This window comes from Xyrauchen texanus, chromosome 8 (assembly GCF_025860055.1).
Source record: "Xyrauchen texanus isolate HMW12.3.18 chromosome 8, RBS_HiC_50CHRs, whole genome shotgun sequence".
NCBI lineage: Eukaryota > Metazoa > Chordata > Actinopteri > Cypriniformes > Catostomidae > Xyrauchen > Xyrauchen texanus.
In genome coordinates, this window is record NC_068283.1 from 19,875,043 (window position 1) to 19,894,707 (window position 19,665).

The window sequence follows — 19,665 nt, forward strand, 5'->3', positions numbered from 1 at the left end:
CGGGTTCCAGGTCTTTTTAACATCTGCAGTGACACGATGACTTTACTAATGGATGATTGGCTCTTTTTCCGCCATATCGGTGTTTGACAGATGACGTAAACTGAAGTGCATTATTGGCGTCAGATAGATTTTTGAGATATTGTAGTTGGAGTTTGTTCGCTTTGTATATCTAAAATCTATGATCAGACACGTCTCAGAGAGCACAGATGACAGCAAATTAGGGATGCTAAAGTCAGCGGCTGTGGCACTGAACGAGCAATAGTTGTTATAATTCAGGGGTTGTGAACCTATGGCTCGTGAGCCACAAGAACTCGATCTTTATTAAAAATCGTGGCTTGCCGGGTCTCCAACCATTCACCAACACATGATCATTTAAAACTTTCTAGAGATACAGTACTTTTCCAACAGAAAGTGTGAGTGCAATTGCAAAACTTGGTTTCCTTTCTCCCGAATTTTGCAGCTTACATCTGGTGAACAAGGTTTGAAACGAAAACCCACCAAATGCAGATTTTTCATACCGAGTATTTTGCTGTTGTACCAGCCACCGTGGAAGGTGACCTGTAATACTTGTCAGAGAGATATATAACAAGCAATTATAGACAAAGATGCGCGTTTGACGAAAAGTGATTATATTTTGAAGACCAGACGAAAGAAAAGCCGCCGATGCACATCTGATTTGATGTGCATCACGGTCAGGTACAGGAGAGAAGGCTACTAACGTTACTGTAGGTAAGACACGAAGGTTCATTTTCACATCTTGTAAATTAATTTGTTAATAGCAATATTATTATCTTCCTTTGCTTGTTATTTAGATATTTTAATTGTTTGGTATTCTTAGAGCATTTTTATGTCATGTCTCTGTAAAGTTTTAAATGAAAAATTTTGAATCACCAAGTGGACAGTAATGCCATTATGTCTGTTCTCCAGCTTTTTTTGTAATTATTAACTAACCACCAGTTTATTGATAAACGTTTATTGGATAGAGGTGTCCCTTCAGCAGGTGTGATGCTTTTATCTGATTTCAGATTTGTTAGACATCCATTTCACTGCAATGGTCTAATTCTACTTCTCTGGCCCTGTTTTCTGGTGGCATTGGCATGGTGGCTCAGAGGGTTGCACTGTCGCCTTGCAGCTAGAAGTTCATTGGTTTGAGTCATGGCTCAACCTAGGCCTTTCTGTGTGGAGTTTGCATATTCTTCCAGTGTTGTGTGGAATTTCTCCAGGTGCTCTGGTTTCCCCCACAGGTCAAGTGAATTGGAGACCCTAAATTGCCCATATGTGTTAGTGAATGTATATATATATATATATATATATATATATATATATATATATATATATATATATATTCACTATATAATTATAATATATTTATATACTTAATATACTTATAATAAACTAATATACTTTAAAAAAAAAACTCTCTCCTATTAATAAAGCTGAGTATTGCCAGTTTTCTTCACAATAAGAATTGCGCAGTGACAAATATTATGATTCAATAAGTTGCAAGCTATCATGTTTTAATATAGCAGGGGTGGAAAGAGTAATAAAAAAATCATACTCAAGTAGAAGTACTGTTACTTCCCAAAAAATGTAGTGTGAGTAGAGTAAAAGTAGCTGTCCAAAAAACTTCTCAAATAAGAGTAAAAGTGTTGCTCATTTAAAAGTATTAATGACTAGTGTGTATTGAGGACAGAGTTGCAAAACCTATGCCCCATTATAATGAACACTGTATGCCAACTTTTAAAATACATAACTTAACTTTGATAAACACTACATGCATCTGATTAAAAAAAAATAAAAGGGAGACATGATAACAGAAAGGAAAAGATGAAAAAGTTATTTTCAATACACTGATCGATCACCCTTTTAAATTGTAATGTCTGAAACAATAACATTAAAATCAGTTTATGTGTAAGGTCTAAATTTCCCTTAATGCTGACAGAGCATTATTGTTGTGCATAAAACATGTTCAAACAATGCAAGGAATGCAAAAATGTCCTGCACAATAGAGGAGATAGAGCAGACTTTGGAAAAGTTGTTTGGTACAATTATTATTAATTATTTATAGGCCAACAGCTCAACAGGTTTAGAGTCTTTGAGAACAACCTGTAAAAAAATAACAATAATTATCAAATTAATACTGTAGCTTATGTGTTTTGAGGTTCAGGTAAATAATTTTATTAAGAGTAGCTGAGATTACTGAAATATTTAATAACAGAACTACATGGAGTCAGTGTAGATAGTATTTTAAACATGCTCATTGTGTACAATGTCAAATGCTGGCAACCTACCTGTCTCTACTCTCACAGACACCTCTCCTGCCTCATTCTTGTCAGAAACTGAGAAACAGAGGCAATTAATTAAGCAAGGACCACATAGCAAGACAAAATGTTATGCTAGTGCCAAGCGTGGTTATGTCAAGGAGAGTTGCGGGAGACAGATCTACATATCTAAATGCTGCCAACTTAGCGGTTATATTCTGTTTACCAATGCTAATGTTAAGCTATCGTTGGTCAACTTAACAGTTACGTTTGACAACGTTAGCTAAGTTAGCTGTCTATAGCTAGCTCACAGAACAAAATAATGATAGCGTACTTTTGCTAACTTACCTTCGTAGTCATGGATATAGCTGGATATGTACAGCTTAAATCCCTTTTCATGTTTTCTTGATGAAGTCTTTGAATTTGACTGAATCAGGCGGTGTACATCATTTATGTTGACTTGAGGTAGATCCTGCAGGCAGCGAGTATAGAACATCTTTGACATTTTTTTCAGGAATGACAGTTGACCGGAAATGCCCGAGCTGGCTTATCTAAACCAGGAAGTAACCGTGCATATAGCCAATTGCGTGGTTTGCGTGGTGGGTAAATCCTCTACTGGGAAAATCTCATGCAAATATATGTACTATGGATAGTGATGACGAAACATTTTTTTAAATCGGCATGCTCAAAAAAATTAAGGAAGAATATAAGTTTGTTATAAAATTTGAATTGCAAGGTTATAGAAACCCATTGAAATTGACAGAAGTGCTGAAATCAAAATTGGGAAGTATTGATCATGCAAAAACATTACTTGATGGAAATGTACATATTTTTTGTAGTGATAGCAACATGACATGGCTCTTCGATTAAAATCATTGGCAGGCAAAGCAGTAAAATGGGAAGAGAAAAAGTGGGTCCGGTGTGTGTAGAAGCAACATTAGGTGATTAAGAGCAACATTACTGGAGCAAAAGTTACAAAGGTTAAACGACTGCAATATGTGAGAATTTAATTGAAAAAGGACAATTTGTTGGTATTGGTTCATTTTCAGGAGATAAAGCTGCCGCTTATGTTATGGTTGGGTTTATGAGCTACCCAGTAAGAGATTACCACCACCAATGAGATGTTTCTATTGTCAAAGATATGGTCATGTGGCAGCTGTGTGCAATAGTAAGCAACACTGGGAAATGTGGTGGAGAACATCAGTATGGATCATGTGGATAGGGAATAAATCTAAAATGCTCTAATTGTTGGAGAGATTGCTACTTGCGGAAATGTGTTGTGAAGAAAAGAACAGTAAAGGTACATAACATTAAAATAACAGAGGGGATTTCATATGCTGAGGCCATTGAGAGAGTCAAGAACAGAACGGCATTCTTGTCATGGCATCTTAAATGCTGTTAAGATACCTGAGAAAGAGGAGGAGTCATTGTAGAGTAAATAAAGAATCTCTAGTGGTGGACACATCAGTTTCTAACGTTCATGAAAAATATCTGGATGTGCAAGATATCACTATAGAATCGATTAATAAAGCACTTAGAGCCGGACCAGCAGGCACACAATCGTCCAGTGTGGAAAATATATGAAAGGAATGATGGTACTTCAGTGGAATGCGAGAAGTCAGTGCAAATGGTCAAGAGTTTAAAAAATGTACTGATGAATTACAGAAGAAACTTGATGTCATATGCATACAAACATGGCTTAAACCACACCTTAACTTTGTTTTGCATGTATATGTAAATGCACGTAAGAATAGGGGAACTGGAAATGGAGGTGGAGTGGCTACTTTTTTAAAACAAGGTCTGAGATTTAGTGTTAAAAACAACAATGAATTAGAGGTAGTAGGTATAGAAATTTGGGCAGATAATAGTGGCAATATAGTAGTCAACTTTTACAATCTATGTAACAGACGTAATAAAGATATACTTGAAGATATTGGGAGCTCCTATAATCATAAGATAATATGGTGTGGTGATATTAATGCCCATAATATACTGTGGGGAGTAGCCTACTAGTACAGATTTTAATGGCTGTTGAAAAAGGATTGATTTGTTTTAATGATTTATTGGTGCAAGGTTAGATATAGTAAATGGTCAAGAACCAGTATTATATCTTATTTAAATCATCATGTGCTTTTTATGGTCTTGTTAATTAGTCATAAAAGCCCAATCAACAGTCAGGAGAACTATTAGAGCTGCAAAGCAGAAATACTGGAAGAATTTTAATAATAATTAGGAAACACAGATATCTGACATCTGGAATATAATGAGGAAAATGGGAGGAATCAGGAAAAACTATACTATGCCTGTACATAAAAATGGTGAAAGAAATTGTTATTTCAACAATGATAAAGTTGAAATGTTAGCTAAAGTGTTCGTTGAGTATAGTAATTTGACAGAAGAAGCAAAGAAATCCAGAGAGAAAGTAAGAAGAGAAAATCCTGATGTGTAAATGAAGTGTAATATGAATGAAAGCTCTATATATGTTCCATTCTCATTATTTGAACTTAAAAGAGCTGTTGCTGGGGCAAAGAAAACATCCCCAGGGGATGATGAGATATGTTACAGCAGGATTGAACACCTGTCTGATGAGGCGTGTAAAACAAAAATTGTACAACAAAATGTGGATAACAGGCATACTTTCTAGCTGGAAGCATTCAGTTGTCATTCCTATTAAAAAACCTGGTAAAGACCATTCTGAAGCCACTAGCTATAGACCAACAGCACTAAGGTCAAATATGTGAGCTTATGGAAAGAATGATAACTGACAGACTAATGCATTTTATTGAAAGCAGAGATGCACATGTCGCCCATGCCTAAATCCGCCACTTAGTTTCCTCTGGGTTCCTGCACATGTAGGAGTAGAAGGAAATGAGATTGTGGACAAACTAGCAAAAAACTCATTCAAATGTAATAATGTCAAACTCATAATTCACATGAGCAAATCGGAAGCCAAGGCACTTATTCGTAAAGCTGCAAATTATATCAGGCAGAAACTTTGGGATGGAGAGAAAAAAGGGTAGACACATAAGATACAAGAAAATTATGGTAGCCTACAGGAGGAACCACAGATTTATTTAGAATAATATAAATAATAACAAGAATACGGATAGGTCACACTGGATTAAATGGAAATTTGTATGAAATGAAAAAGAACCATAATGGGTTATGCAGTCATTGTGATGAAGTAGAGACAGTTAAACATGTTATTCTACATTGCAGAGCCTACAACAAAGACAAAATTACACTCAAAATTGCATGCAAAGGGAATCCAAGGCATGTCATTTAAATGCATTTTAGCGAAAAAACAAGGGAAATTAGATATAACAGATTATGTTTTGAGGTATATGAAAGCAACAGGATTAAATTCGAGAAAATACATTTTTGTGTATGTACGTATTTCCGTAATCGGTGTTCCACACTCCAGTTCAGTTGGTGGCGGTAATTCACCAAAAGCTGGTTTGCCAACCGCCCAAACAAGAGAAGAAGAATCATCATCATAATTTTTCCGCCCAGTGGTTGTTCAGGGATACTGTGGATATCTCCGCCCTTCTCACAACAAACAGTCATTCAAAAACAGTTCATGTGATTATTCAGTTACTTTCGAGGAGGGGGAGGAGTCTATATCCTAGAGCGAAGTGCTGTGTGGATGTCCAATGTAGCAAAAGTTAAACTTGACAGCACTTTTGAACAGCACAACATGTGGCTCACTGTTGTTGTTAAATTTATGTTGGGAAATTCTGGACCAAACCCTTTTGATATTGACACCCGCGAGCCGCCAAAACCAATCGTGCTGGACCGAAAGCTGAAGAACAAATTGCTGAAACAAGGTGAGTGATGAATATGACATGCATCACGTGGTAATGACCTCAACCCGCAATAGATTGATATCTGCAATTGGAGGGTGCAGTTTATGGATAACAGTTGGCATATTCATTTTTCCTGCATTACATGTTGTTTTGCAATGAATTTCAATAAACATCGTAATAGTATAACTTCACTTTTTTTTTTTTTTTCTCATATTGAGGCTTCTTGGCTAGTAAGATCCCCCAGGACTTGGATGCAATAGTGGTTGGGAGTGGGATTGGTGGACTGGCCATTGCTGTTCTGTTGGCTAAAGTGAGTAAAAGAGTTCTGGTTCTGGAGCAACATGACCGGGCTGGAGGATGCTGTCACACCTTCACAGAGCAAGCCTTTGAGTTTGATGTTGGTAAGAACCACTTTGTATCATTTTGATCAGCCATGTAGTACCCAGATGATGATCTGACAAAACATTTGCTTGGAACCAAATCAGGAATTGCTGTGACAGTGCATGTGTAGGCATATTTAAAAAACATGATTGTCCAGTTAATTCATTAAGTTCCATATTAAAAGTACAAAGCAAAAACATAAACATTTTTAGGTTCAGGATTTTTATATCATTCAGTAATCTAAATCTAATTAGTCTGAAACCTAGCACTGCACACATTGATTTCCTAATGGCCTTCTCAGTGGTTTGTGGTCATCTGAATATCAGGAATCCACTACATTGGGGAACTACTGGATCACAAGCCCTTTCGCTGTACAATTGACCAGTTAACCAATGGACAGCTGCAGTGGGAGCCACTGGAAAATCCCTTTGACCACGTGGTCTTGGGTCTTGACATTATTTGGTGCTGCTGAATGTTTGACACCTGTCATCAAAGCTTATTAACTTATACCATCAGAATAAAAACTCCATATGCATCTAACCTTAAATACAAATTATGTTTAAAACTGCTGAAAAAAATAAACTAAAATCGTGGATGACTGACATGTGCGAGTCTAGTAAAAACAGTGAAGTATTTTACTTGCTATCACTTAGCTACGTCACCAAGCACTGGGCTGGGCTGATTCTTGTGTGACGCATGAGTAAATGCATTTTTTACTGCAAAATAATGGATTATATCATTGCATATTTTTCTGACCTTTATGACACAACCATTTTGGTGTTTCTACACTAGAGGATACACAAAATAATTTTTGCCAGTGAGAAATACATGAACTGGGTTTGAATGTTATTTTAGACTGTGAAGAAATTTAAAGAATCTCAGAATGTCATTTGGGTACCCCCATTGTCACCTCACGTACCCCAGTTTGGGAAACACTGATTTAAAGAAATGGCTCATAGGAGTCCTTTGTTCATGAATTGGATTACACTGGTCATGCTGCATGATTTTATGCGCAACAAACAAACACAACGCAATAGAAAGACATGTTGGTTTTGATTTTATTTTGTGCTCTTTACAATCTTTTCTTTTAACTCATCACATTCAATTCCACCATCAAGTTCACAACTCGGGTAAAATGTAATTTCCTATGTAACTGAACAGCGGCACAGGAAACACTTGTTTTAGCCATTCAGTGCTTAAAAGATATAGAAGGTTTTTAATGGAATTCTGAGTCAGCTGTGACCTTTCCCCCACAATTATAGCCACAGGCAGATGCATTCATCCAAGAATAGTGTGATATTTTTAAGCACCAAAGGTTGAATTGGGATACTGAAGACCACACATGTTCATTAAGTTCTGTTGTTTTGGGGCTATAATGATTGTCTTTGCATTTAAAAAAGGGTTACCTTTTTTACTTTTGCAAATCATCCATTAAAAGCATTAAGTCACAAAGTAGAACACTGTGAATATAACTCTGTAACCCTGATTCTTAATGTTTCTGTCAGAAAGTAGGGAATGGCGTGTGGTTCATAGTCCTGTTGAAGCTACTCCCGGTTCCTCTTGCAAACTTCCTGGTGTACACAGGCCTGGCCAAGCGCCTCTCTATCTTCTTTCGCTACGCGTCCTGTAGCCTGACTGATGTGGTGAATGAACTTACACAGAATAAGGACTTAAGAGCCGTGTTTTGCTACATCTTTGGAACCTATGGTGAGATAATCCACCTGCATGGCTTGTCTAGGTGGTTGAGGTCTTTATCAGTGATCACACCGATAAACAAAACATTGTAAATATATTTATTGTTGTTTTGCAGTAAACATAGGTCACAGCTTCTGACTTATGTACTTAGCTTTTCAGCAGTTTTTGATAATTATTTTGGTTTATTTACCAATGTTTGTTTTTGTATCTGAACAGGTAAACTTCTGAATGCACAGTTTGCTTGTTAGCCACTATCTGAATGGTGCGTGGTACCCAAAAGGTGGTGCTAGTGAGATTGCCTACCACATGATCCCCATCATTGAGAAGGCAGGAGGGGCGGTGCTTGTTAGAGCTCCTGTCAACCGAATACTCCTCAACAACGCTAAAGAGGCTATTGGTAGTACTTAAAACTTCTTGCCCCTCTATCGCTTTTATAAGCATATAGCATTTTATATGCAAGTTGTCATTCAACTATTTATTTTTGCAGCATTTTCTTAGACTGGAAATTATACATTTTACTGTTGATTATAAATGAGACTACTTTTATACATTTCTAAGCTACAAGACGTTCTCTATCTATATAATGACTATACTGTTGTGTTGGCATTGATGCAGGTGTGAGTGTTATGAAGGGGCAGGAGGAGGTGTACATACACGCACCCATGGTGATTTCAGATGCTGGAATCTTTAAAACCTACCAGCAGCTCCTACCAAAAGATGTGCAGGCCATGCCAGGTCAGAGAGAGCTTTACATTGGGCACGGATTCTTGAAACATGGGCCATTCAAAGTTTTTAAATAGTAAAATTTCCACTTAGAAATTAATCTTAAATGATCACTAGAACGTTCTTGTACCATTCCATTTGATTTTCTATATATTGTATAAAAATGATGACACCCCCCCCCCCACTCATCAAAAAAGAGAAACATCCTCTCACATTCAACGGCTTTTATTTTCAGCAACTTAACATGTGTAAATATGGGGGGGCCCTAGCCATCACCATCACCCTCCGATCCAACAGGTCCCAGACGTGCTCAATGGGATTGAGATCCGGGCTCTTTTAGCACATTCTCCTAGTGTAGTAGTGGAACATTCAGGTTTAATGTCATAATCAGGTTCATAACAGTTGTCAGGAGTGGGATTGAGCATCCCTGCTTGCAGATTTCCAAAACGTAGGATGGCAGGGTATGCTCTACCTGATTTAGGGTTTGATTATAGTTACTTTGACCAATCAGGTATCGCTTTCTTGATAAAAATGTATCAGTTGTCCAATCAGGAATCGATTTCCTCATGAATATAAATGATTCTTTCCCTGCCGTCCTATGTTTTGGAAATTCACACCCTGCTATATAGCAAAAATGTTTTAACATTTGACACATCATTCAAATATATATACAGTACTTTGCAAAATTCTTAGGCACATAATGTTTCACAAAAGCATTTGTCTTAAATGGTTAATGGCTATGTATATCTTCAGCTTTAGTGTGTCAATAGGAAAAATAAATGTTAGACTCCCAAACATTACTTTTGCAAATAGAAAAAATTTAAATGGAGGATAGGGAACCCTGCAAAAGATGTCATGATGAACATTCTAAACAGAGCCCCCCAATGAACATTGAGTTAGTCTGGGATTACATGAAGAGACAGAAGCAATTGATGGAATAGATGGAAGAACTGTGGCAAATTCTCCAAGAATCTTGGTACATCCTATCTGCCAACAACCAATAAAAACTGTCCAGGTGTCCCTAGGAGAATTGGTGCTGTTTTAAAGGCAAAGGTGGTCACACTGAATATTGATTTAGCTTTTTTTATGGACTTTTTATGACATTTAGTGATTAAATTAAAGCTATTTACATCATTATTTTTGAAGACTGAAGATTCTGAAGAATCGTTTTAAACACAGGGCCTATGACATCAGTGAAGTAGAAACCTCTTTGAACGTTTCTTATTGTGAGTGTATTGTATGATCTTTTTGTGGTGGAACTGTGCAACGATCCAGAAACAGCTGAGTATGGTGCAGAACGGAGATGGTGGTCTCAGTATTTTCATTGGTCTGGATGGGACGAAAGAGGAGCTGGGCCTAAAAGCAGATAATTACTGGATCTTTCTTGAGAACAACTTGGATGACCTGTAAGTGCAGACCTATCTATGCAACTGCTCTGTTTGTTTTGTGTATGTTTGTCCATTGTACACATCAACAAGTAGAGCTATTCTTATTCTGTATCCACATTGTCTGTTTCATCAGGGTGGAGGGGTACATGAAGGGGAACAGGGAAGAATCTGCAAAGAATGTCCCTGTGATTTTTGTGGCCTCACCCTCTGCCAAAGACCTAACCTGGCAGGAGAGAAGTCCAGGTAGACTGAGAAAAATAGAAGGAAATTGAAATGTAGAGTCATTACTAAACTCTTTGGTTCAATAGTAGGATTTAAGAACCAGTTCCACAATACACAAATAACAGCCTTTCCAATCCTTTATGCTGAAGTCTATTGCTCTGTTCAGAATCCTAGTGACATGCCTCCAGAGTCTGCATTTTAGAGTATCGTAGGTGTGCTCAAAACAAAAAGGCTGTGGAATGGAATAATTTTTTGTGGCCTACAGAGTTGCTGCCCATGTAGAGCATTTCAAATCACTTACAGTATGAGGTTCCGTGTCGTTTAGGATGCTGCCTTAGATGGCAGCTGCGTATGCAGGCATGAGGCAGCTCTCTATGTTTTGAATCAGTCTTTTTTTAAATCTGAGTGCTATTTGGCATTTGAGAGCCTTATACCTGTTCTGTTGCTCTGAATTTTGTCTCCCCCTACAGGTAAATCCACCCTAACTGTAGTTAGCTTTGCTAACTATGCGTGGTTTGAAGAGTGGAAGGATGACAAAGTGAAGAATAGAAGTGCAGATTATAAGGAACTGAAGGAGATGTTCATAAATAGTGTTGTTGAGGCGGTGACTCAGATCTTCCCTAAGATACAGGACAGGGTAAGAACTTCCACATAAATGGTGCATCTTTCTGTCTTTTTATTGCATCACTCTGCTGTTGTAATCTTGTCTCCTTTAGATTTTCCTTCCATTGAACACCTTTTTCCATGTTTGTCATTTCTCTTTCTCTCTCTGTAGATAGAATTTGTGGATGCAGGCACCCCAATCACAAATCAGCACTACATTGGCGCACCTAAAGGGGAGATCTACGGTGCTGATCATGGACTTCCTCGCTTTAGCGTGGAACTAAATGCCACCATCAGACCTCGGACACCCATTAAGAACCTCTTCCTAACAGGTGAGCGTGTCTTAGTCTGCATGTGTGTATTTATGTATGCAATCTCGTCATCCATGAGTATAATATTTTGCAAATGTGACGATATGCAAGTAGATAATACAATATTTTGTATTATGTTTTAGCTGATAAGAATAACTTGTATTGATGATGAGTACAGTTCTTCATCGTTCTCTGCCTTGTACAAGCTTTTTTGATTCTGGAATTTTCTCACAGGCCAGGATTTGTTTTTGTGTGGTTTTGCTGGAGCATTGACCGGAGCATTGACGTGTGGTTCAGTTCTCCTGAATCGTTATCTTCACCTGGATACCTTTGCCCTAGCCAAGAAAGTCAAGTATGTCAACAACAAAAAAAACAATAATTACCAGTTACACATAAATACCGGTGTGTGTGCTACTTCATAATCATTGAAATATCAGTGAACAATACCTGAACTGTGTATGACGATGTTTTCTACTGTTTTTATGCTGTGATGTTAAATTGATAAATTCTACATTGAAAGACCATAATTATTAGATGACACGTGTACAGTAGTGAGATATTTTATCACGTTTGAAATTAACTATTCTGATTTTCCTCTGCCCTGTGTTTTTCCTGCCTGCAATTCACTTTCTTTTTAGTGTCTTTGCAGAATGTGCTTGTCTTTTAAGGGGAAAATATGATTTGGAAAACAGTGTGGACATTAATTCAGTATCAATTAAATGTATTTGTACAGCTAGTGCTTTAATAATACATGCTGTTTTAAAGTTGCTTTACAGAGAACACTGAAATTTTGTATATAATAATTATAATTTATGTCCAAATAAATATGTTTATTTATATTCCATGTAGTTCTTTTTGTACAGTACAGTTTGTGTGGCTGTTAAGACATCATTATTTCCTACACAAGAACAATACATTAAATCTATCTTTAGGATCAGTTGTTCAGTCAAGATATGCTTTAAAATAAACAATTATCTAAAGTTCTCAAAACATGTCCAAATTTACAGCTTTTTTTTACAGTCCAAATTTACAGCTTCCACAATTATATTTGAGAAAATAATTGTGGCAGGGTGGAGGGCAGGGCCGGGTCGTGATCATACACACCCGGTCTCTTATCAGTCTAATCAAGCATCCGAGAGGGACCGGGTGTGTATGATCACAACCCGGCCCGCCCTCCGCCCTGCCACAATAATGTTTATGCGTGGTTTAAAAAAAATTACAAATTAAGTCACTGAAATAAGGCCATATAACACATACTAAACACTTGTTCGCAAGACTTTTGAGAACTGGATCTTGTAGTCTAGAGTTTTTGCTACTGAAAAATGTGAAAACTATCCTGATCAATCATTCACACAAAACAATATACAGTGGGTACGGAAAATATTCAGACCCCCTTAAATTTTTCACTCTTTGTTATATTGCAGCCATTTGCTAAAATCATTTAAGTTAATTTTTTTTCCTCATTATTGTACACACAGCACCCCATATTGACAGAAAAACACAGAATTGTTGACATTTTTGCACATTTATTAAAAAAGAAAAACTGAAATATCACATGGTCCTAAGTATTCAGACCCTATTTATATTGTATATTAATATATAAGCCTGCCAGCACCACTGATCTGCATCTGTGGTCAGGGAGAATAGTCACTACAAGCGTCACTGGATTTCCGATCAACCCGCTAGTTTTAAAGTTAGTAAAAAAAACACACTGTGGTCAATAAACGAGGTGCAGACAGTCTACTCGTTAGCAATGAGCGAGAAAGAGTCTCTCAGGATGGGTCTCAGCTGTTGTCCGCACATGGGTACCACCGGACCTACCAACAGTGTAGATAAATGTAATAAAAAAAAGAACTCGTGACTACAGAACCATCAAGGAAATGTGGTGCGACCAAATGGACGCTATCTAAACAGACCAGCAATGGGAGGGAGAGTGCCCTGGACTCAGCCATGATGGAGGATGGTATGTTTTGTTACGTTAACTCTATACTCTGCTTGAAAGCTTCACTTTATTTAGTAGACCAGCTACTGGAACTTGCTTCTAAAACAAACAGACAAATTTAACTGTTACACTTGTGTAAAAAAAACGAGCCAGCGCCCATGCCTGCCACGGCCAACGAGCCAGCGCCCATGCCCGCCACGGCCAACGAGCCAGCGCCCATGTCCGCCACGGCCAACGAGCCAGCGCCCATGCCCGCCACGGCCAACGAGCCAGCGCCCATGTCCGCCACGGTCAGCGAGCCAGCGCCTGTAGCCTCGACCGCCCCAGAGCCAGCGCCTGTAGCCTCGACCGTCCCCATGGCCACATCCCCTGTTGGCCGAAGACGTCAGAGAAGGAAGAGGGCCCCTTCTCCCCAGTCTCGTCTTGTGCTCAAGACCGCAGAGGTTCCCCCAGGGTCTTCCACGACTCTGCCGGGCTCTGCTCCGCCCCCAGAGTCTTCCACGACTCTGCCGGGCTCTGCTCCGCCCTCAGAGTTCCACGACTCTGCCAGCCTCTGCTCCGCCCTCAGGGTCTTCCACGGCTCTGCCAGCCTCTGCTCGCCCCTCAGAGCCCTCGCGGCCTCCACCTCACGAGCCTCCCAAGGCTCCTCCTCCCAAGCCTCCCAGGGCTCCTCCTCTCGAGCCTCCCAGGGCTCCTCCTCTCGAGCCTCCTAGGGCTCCGTTTCTCGAGCCTCCCAGAGCTCTACCCCTCGAGCCTCCCAGAGCTCCGCCTCTCAAGCCTCCCAGGGCTTCTCCTCTCGAGTCTTTCAGGGCTCCCCCTCCTTCCAAGCCTCTCAGGGCTCCGTCCCTCGAGTCTTTCATGGCTCCACCCCTCAAGCCTCTCACGGCTCCGTCTCGCGAGTCTCTCAGGGCTCCTCCCCCTCTCAAGCCTCTCAGGGCTTCCCCTCTCGAGTCTTTCAGGGCTCCTCCTCTCAAGCCTCTCAGGGCTTCCCCTCTCGAGCCTCTCAGGGCTCCTCCTCCCCTCGAGCCTCTCAGGGCTCCTCCTCCCCTCCAGCCTCTCAGGGCTCCTCCCCTCGAGTCTTTCATGGCTCCACCCCTCAAGCCTCTCACGGCTTCGTCTCTCAAGTCTCTCAGGGCTCCTCCTCCTCTCGAGCCTCTCAGGGCTCCGTCCCTCGAGTCTTCCAGGACTCCTCCCCCTCTCAAGCCTCTCAGGGCTTGGTCTCTCGAGTCTTTCCTGGCTCCCCCCTCAAGCCTCTCGAGCCCTCTCGGGCTCCGCCTCCCAAGCCTCGTGAGCCTTCCAGGACTCTGCCACTAGAGCCTCCCACGGCTCCACCTCCCGAGCCTCTCACGGCTCTGCTCCCAAAGACTCCAGAGCTTTCTATGGCTCCGCCTCTCGAGCCTCCTACGGCTCCGCCTCTCGGACCTCCTACGGTTCCCCTTCCAGAGCCTCCTACGGCTCCACCTCCCGAGCCTCCCACGGCTCTGCTCCCAGAGACTCCAGAGCCTTCTAGGGCTCCGCCTCTCGAGCCTCCTACGGCTCTACCCCTCGAGACTACCGAGCCTGCCAGGCCGTCGCCTCGGAAACCTCCCACGATGCCACCTCCCTTGGCTCCACCTCCAGAGCCTTCCAGACCTACCCCCCTAAAGCCTTCCTTGGCTCCACCTCCAGAGCCTTCCAGGCCTCCGCCTCTAGAGTCTCCCACGGCGCCAACGTCATTGGCTCCACCTCCTGAGCCTTCCAGGCCTTCCCCCCTAAAGCCTTCTTTGGCTCCACCTCCAGAGCCTTCCAGGCCTACCTCGCTAGAGCCTCCCATGGCGCCACCGTCATTGGCTCCACCTCCAGAGCCTTTCAGGCCTTCGCCCCTAAAGCCTCCTTAGGCTCCACCTCCAGAGCCTTCCAGAACCCCACCTCCAGAGCCGCCTACAGTGCCGCCTCTGACGGCACCGCCTTTCACGGCTCAGCCCGGACTTCCTGACCCCCTCCCTGTCCTGTGGCCTCTTCCCTGGCCTCCGGACCCTATTCCTGTCCGGTGGTCACCTTCCAGACCCCCGGACCCAGTCCCTGTCCTCCAGTCGCCTTCCAGACCCCCTGACCCAGTCTCTGCCCTTTGGATGCCCCCTAGATCTCCCGACCACCCGCCTGTCCGCTATGTTCCCCCTGACCTTGCCTTGAAACTGCCCATTGACCCCATGGACTGTCTCATTTCCCTCTGTGCCCCTTGGACTGCCCTCAGTTTTGTTTGTGTGTTTTGTGGGTTGTCTGTTCAGGGTTTTTTGTTTGTTGGGATCGTCCAGCACCACTTCCCAGAGGTCGCACTCCTCGCAACAGAGCGCGGCCATCAGGAGCCGTCTGTTTTAGAGGAGGGGGTACTGTCACGAACCCCGCTCCCTCGCTCCGCCCCCTCGAGCTTGCACGCTCGTTTTGCTCCCTCGGGCTTCCACTCTCGTTTTGCTCGCTCGAGCTTGCACGCTCGTTTTTGCTCCTACGAGCTCACATGCTCGTACACTATCTCCCCCCTCGGGCTCACATGCCCGCTCCCAATCGCCAGAACATTATATACACCTGCACTCGTCTCAATCACCACATCATTGTTTACACCTGCATTCGCCTCTATAAATACCACAGCACATTCGTCTCACTCCTGTTGGTTATTGTATTTAGTTTCCCGTGTCTTTGCCCCCCGCTAGTCTCGTCTAGTTTTGAACTCCTCTTGTCCTCCTCTTAGCTTGCCAGCTCCCCTTGTTCCCCTGTCTTTTGCTCCCCACTAGTCCCGTCTAGTTACTCGATTCTGATTACCCCGGCTTTGACCCTCGCTTCCCTCTACCACTCTCATTGGATTTGCCCCCTTGTTTATATCTTTGATTCCCCGGCTTTTGACCCTACGCTACCCTGACCATTCTCCCTCTGGATTTTCCGTGCTGTACTTTTGTTTGCCTGCAAATAAACGCAGTTTTGACATACATTGTGACTGTCTCATCTTGTGTGTGTGTGTGTGTGCGTGTTACAGCATGTAGCCGATCTATATCAACTAACTAAAACTATTCAAAATGAACAAACAGTGAAATGTCCCAGTGCTGTCATACTACTGTAAATATCAGGTGTCTTGGAATGATTTTTGTCAACTCAGAGTAAATGACCGGAACTATCTGTACTTTAACTTTACTCCTTCATGTGCTCTCACTTCACAGGGTTATAGGAGGACAGGCCCAAAGAAAGTCCTGTTTGCTTCAGTCCTGCCTGGGAAATAGTCCACAACACAGCTACTCCCCAGCCTAGCCCATGAGGAGAATCACTTACTGTCTGTAAGTGTTACTTGTAGGAACTGGTCTCCAGAGAGATTTTAATGACCAGTCCTTGTGACATAGAGTATATTTAAATCACATCTAACATTTCCCCCCTCCATGCAGCAATGTTTGACATTTAATCGAACTCATCGCATCTTGGCCTGCAAAGCTTTGGCCCACCCTTTCCTGGCAGGACCCTAGTGTCAGCACAAAGCTGAACATTGATGAGTGAAGAGAGCATATTTGCAGATTGAGACTGGACTTCTCCCATCCACCAATATTTTTTCTGCCACAAGATCTGTAAGATTATTTGTCACAGAAATATGAATGAACATTTTGATAAAAAAAAAAAATTATAATGAAAAAAAAAAATAAAAATAGCACTGTCCAGCACTGGTTGATCAATGATGAAACTGTTTGATTTGATTAAGTTTAATTGATATCAAGCATATGGGTGGTTCTTTTGTTTATCTTTCTAACTTGGGGTACAAATATTCTTAGTAAATGTGAAGATACTACTAAGTTGAATTTTTGAAGCCAAGTGAGTTGTGTGTAAAAAAAAAAGAAAGAAAAGAAAGAAGCCTCTATTGGGAATTTAGTTTGAAATTTTTGTTCCTCTTTGATGAATTAAAGATGAACACAAACTAGATCCAACAGTGCATGTCTGTTGTTAAATGTGCTGAGATTGATATTTTTTTGCATCAACAAGCTTGGTTTAGGCATAGTTATAACCTGTAATAACAGTGTAATTAACCAATTAAATCACACTGTATTTGTTCTAAATTGTCATTGTTATGACCTGTAATAACAGTGTAATTAACCAATTAAATCACACTGTATTTGTTCTAAATTGGCATTGTTATGACCTGTAATAACAGTGTAATTAACCAATTAAATCACACTGTATGTGTTCTAAATTGTCTTTGTTATGACCTGTAATAACAGTGTAATTAACCAATTAAATTCAACTATTTTTTTTTCTTCTAAATTGTCATTGTTATGACCTGTAATAACAGTGTAAATAACCAATTAAATTCAACAATTTTTTTCTTCTAAATTGTCATTGTTATGACCTGTGATAACTGTGTAAATAACCAATTAATTTCAACTGCATTTTTTTCTTCTAAATTGTCATTGTTATGAACAATACACATACTGCAACAACAAATTGTTTATGTTCAGTTCCAATATGTAATGTAATGGACATTTAGTCATTGAGCATCTTGATATGTATGTGGCAATAAAACTGCAGCCTCTACATGTTTGCTATGGTTCCTTTTTAATAGTCACAATTTTAATTAGGTAATTTCATCTAAATGGAAAAGAGCCAACATGAATATCACATTCCATATTCAGCTGCAACATTTATGGATAGTGACCATTGGGAGGCACTCTTGCCACACTCAAATCGCATATGACTAAGTCATTTTCCACTAGCGCACAAACTGAAGGACAACTTACTATAATTCCAAGTTTTATAGTGTAAAAGCTTCCATTCCCATACAATTTACAACACTGGGGTCATTAAGTCCTGATTTTATATGGATTTTCCAGTTTGGTTCACCAGTTTGAACCGCACTGTAGCAGCAATGGAGTCATTCAGGTTCCTCTATACCATCTCACAGGATCTGAAGTGGGAGACCCACATTGACTCGGTAGGGTGACTTCATTTGCCAGTTGAGGAAGTTCAACCTGTGACAGGCGCTGCTGATCCAGTTCTACTCTGCTGTTATTGAGTCTGTCCTCTGCACTTCAACAACTGTCTGGCTTGGTTCAGCTTTTAAATCGGACATCAGAAGGGGCAGATTGGACTGCTGAGCTGATTATTGGCTCAAGATCTACATTATACACTTCCAGAGTGAGGAAAGGGCTGGAAAAATAATTTGGGTCCCCACTCACCCTGCCCACTACCTTTTTGAACTTTGTGAAATATATACAGTATATATATTTTTCTTAATGTGTAGTTCTATATATTTTCTATTGGCTTTTTTTCTTTTTTATCTTGTTACTGTATTGTTTGTGCACTGGAAGCTTCTGTCACCAAGAAAAATATTTGTTTTATGTAAGCATACTTGGCAATAAGGCTCATTCTGATTCTGATCATTGGTCTTGTCAGTCTGGTTTGTTAACCCCTTTAGGAATAATATTTCAGAATTTTAGTAGTTCACTAAGTAGCGTACCTGGTTCAGTCTTTTAATAAGCAGAGTTGTGGCCCCTTAAAATGGAATTTGGCAGGCCCACTGCCCCAGTCATGGAGGTGTCTCTCTCTCTCTCTCTCTCTCTCTCTCCAAAAACCTAAAAGGGCTTTTGACATTTTCTCAGTTGGGCGGTGTGAGTGTTAGTGGCTGATCCGAGCGCAGAACGAGTAAGTACGTCCATTCAGTTGTACTGTTACATTTATGGTGCAATTTGAGAATAAGCTTCCTTTCGTTTGCAAGTTGATTTCATAAAGTTGTTGATGCTTTGGCAGTTCAAGCTTTGTACAAATGTGTTTTTCTCTGAGCATGGTTGAAAGCTCGTAGTCTTAAATTTGAAGTTTTCATTTTGTTGCGCATATTAGAGATTTACGCGTCTGTTATAATCAGGGTAACATGATTTCGGTTTGACTGTGCTTTTCATTGGATATTTGCAATTCTGTTTGCACCTATTTTGAGCATAGCGAACGCTCACCTGTACACCTCAAGCATGACTGCGCTCATTCTCTCATTTCAGCATGTTTACTATAGCACGATCTGGATATAATATCTTTTAATTTACAGTTGTTCCTTTTGTATGATTCTGTAAAGCTAGTTTATTTTCATTGTTTTGTGAATCGGTTTGTACAGCCAAAAATATTGGCAGTGAAATAAATTTTGTGTTTTGCAAAGTTTGCAGCTTCAGTATTTGTAGATAATCTTTCACATGTTTCTATGGTATACTGGAAAAAATGATAAGCATTTCATGAGTTTTAAAGGCTTTTATTGGCAAAAACACTCAATATATGCAAAGACTCAATATATACAGTGTTGACCCTTGTTCTTCATAACCTCTGCAATTCGCTCTGGCATGG

The 19,665-nt window shown here is 40.6% G+C and overlaps 2 protein-coding genes across 7 annotated transcripts in view; both read left to right on the top strand.

Moving 5' to 3' along the window:
• Positions 1-5,779: 5,779 nt before the first annotated feature.
• On the top strand, positions 5,780-17,546 carry LOC127648090 (all-trans-retinol 13,14-reductase-like). The gene is made up of 12 exons (XM_052132697.1): positions 5,780-6,088; positions 6,286-6,468; positions 7,954-8,155; positions 8,360-8,540; positions 8,759-8,878; positions 10,142-10,272; positions 10,388-10,497; positions 10,947-11,113; positions 11,252-11,411; positions 11,625-11,742; positions 16,521-16,634; positions 16,740-17,546. The coding sequence occupies exons 5-11, from the start codon at positions 8,819-8,821 to the stop codon at positions 16,606-16,608; spliced, it is 834 nt and encodes a 277-aa protein (XP_051988657.1). The 5' UTR covers positions 5,780-6,088; positions 6,286-6,468; positions 7,954-8,155; positions 8,360-8,540; positions 8,759-8,818; the 3' UTR covers positions 16,609-16,634; positions 16,740-17,546.
• A 1,395-nt stretch (positions 17,547-18,941) lies between these two features.
• LOC127648082 (supervillin-like) overlaps positions 18,942-19,665 on the top strand; it is a 48,201-nt gene continuing 47,477 nt past the window's right edge. For 5 of the 6 annotated variants that reach the window (XM_052132681.1, XM_052132684.1, XM_052132683.1 and 2 more), the window contains exon 1: positions 18,943-18,981. The gene's annotated coding sequence lies outside the window, so the exon portion shown is untranslated. Of the gene's footprint in view, positions 18,982-19,665 lie in introns of all 6 variants that reach the window. The other variant, XM_052132682.1, reaches the window with a different exon arrangement.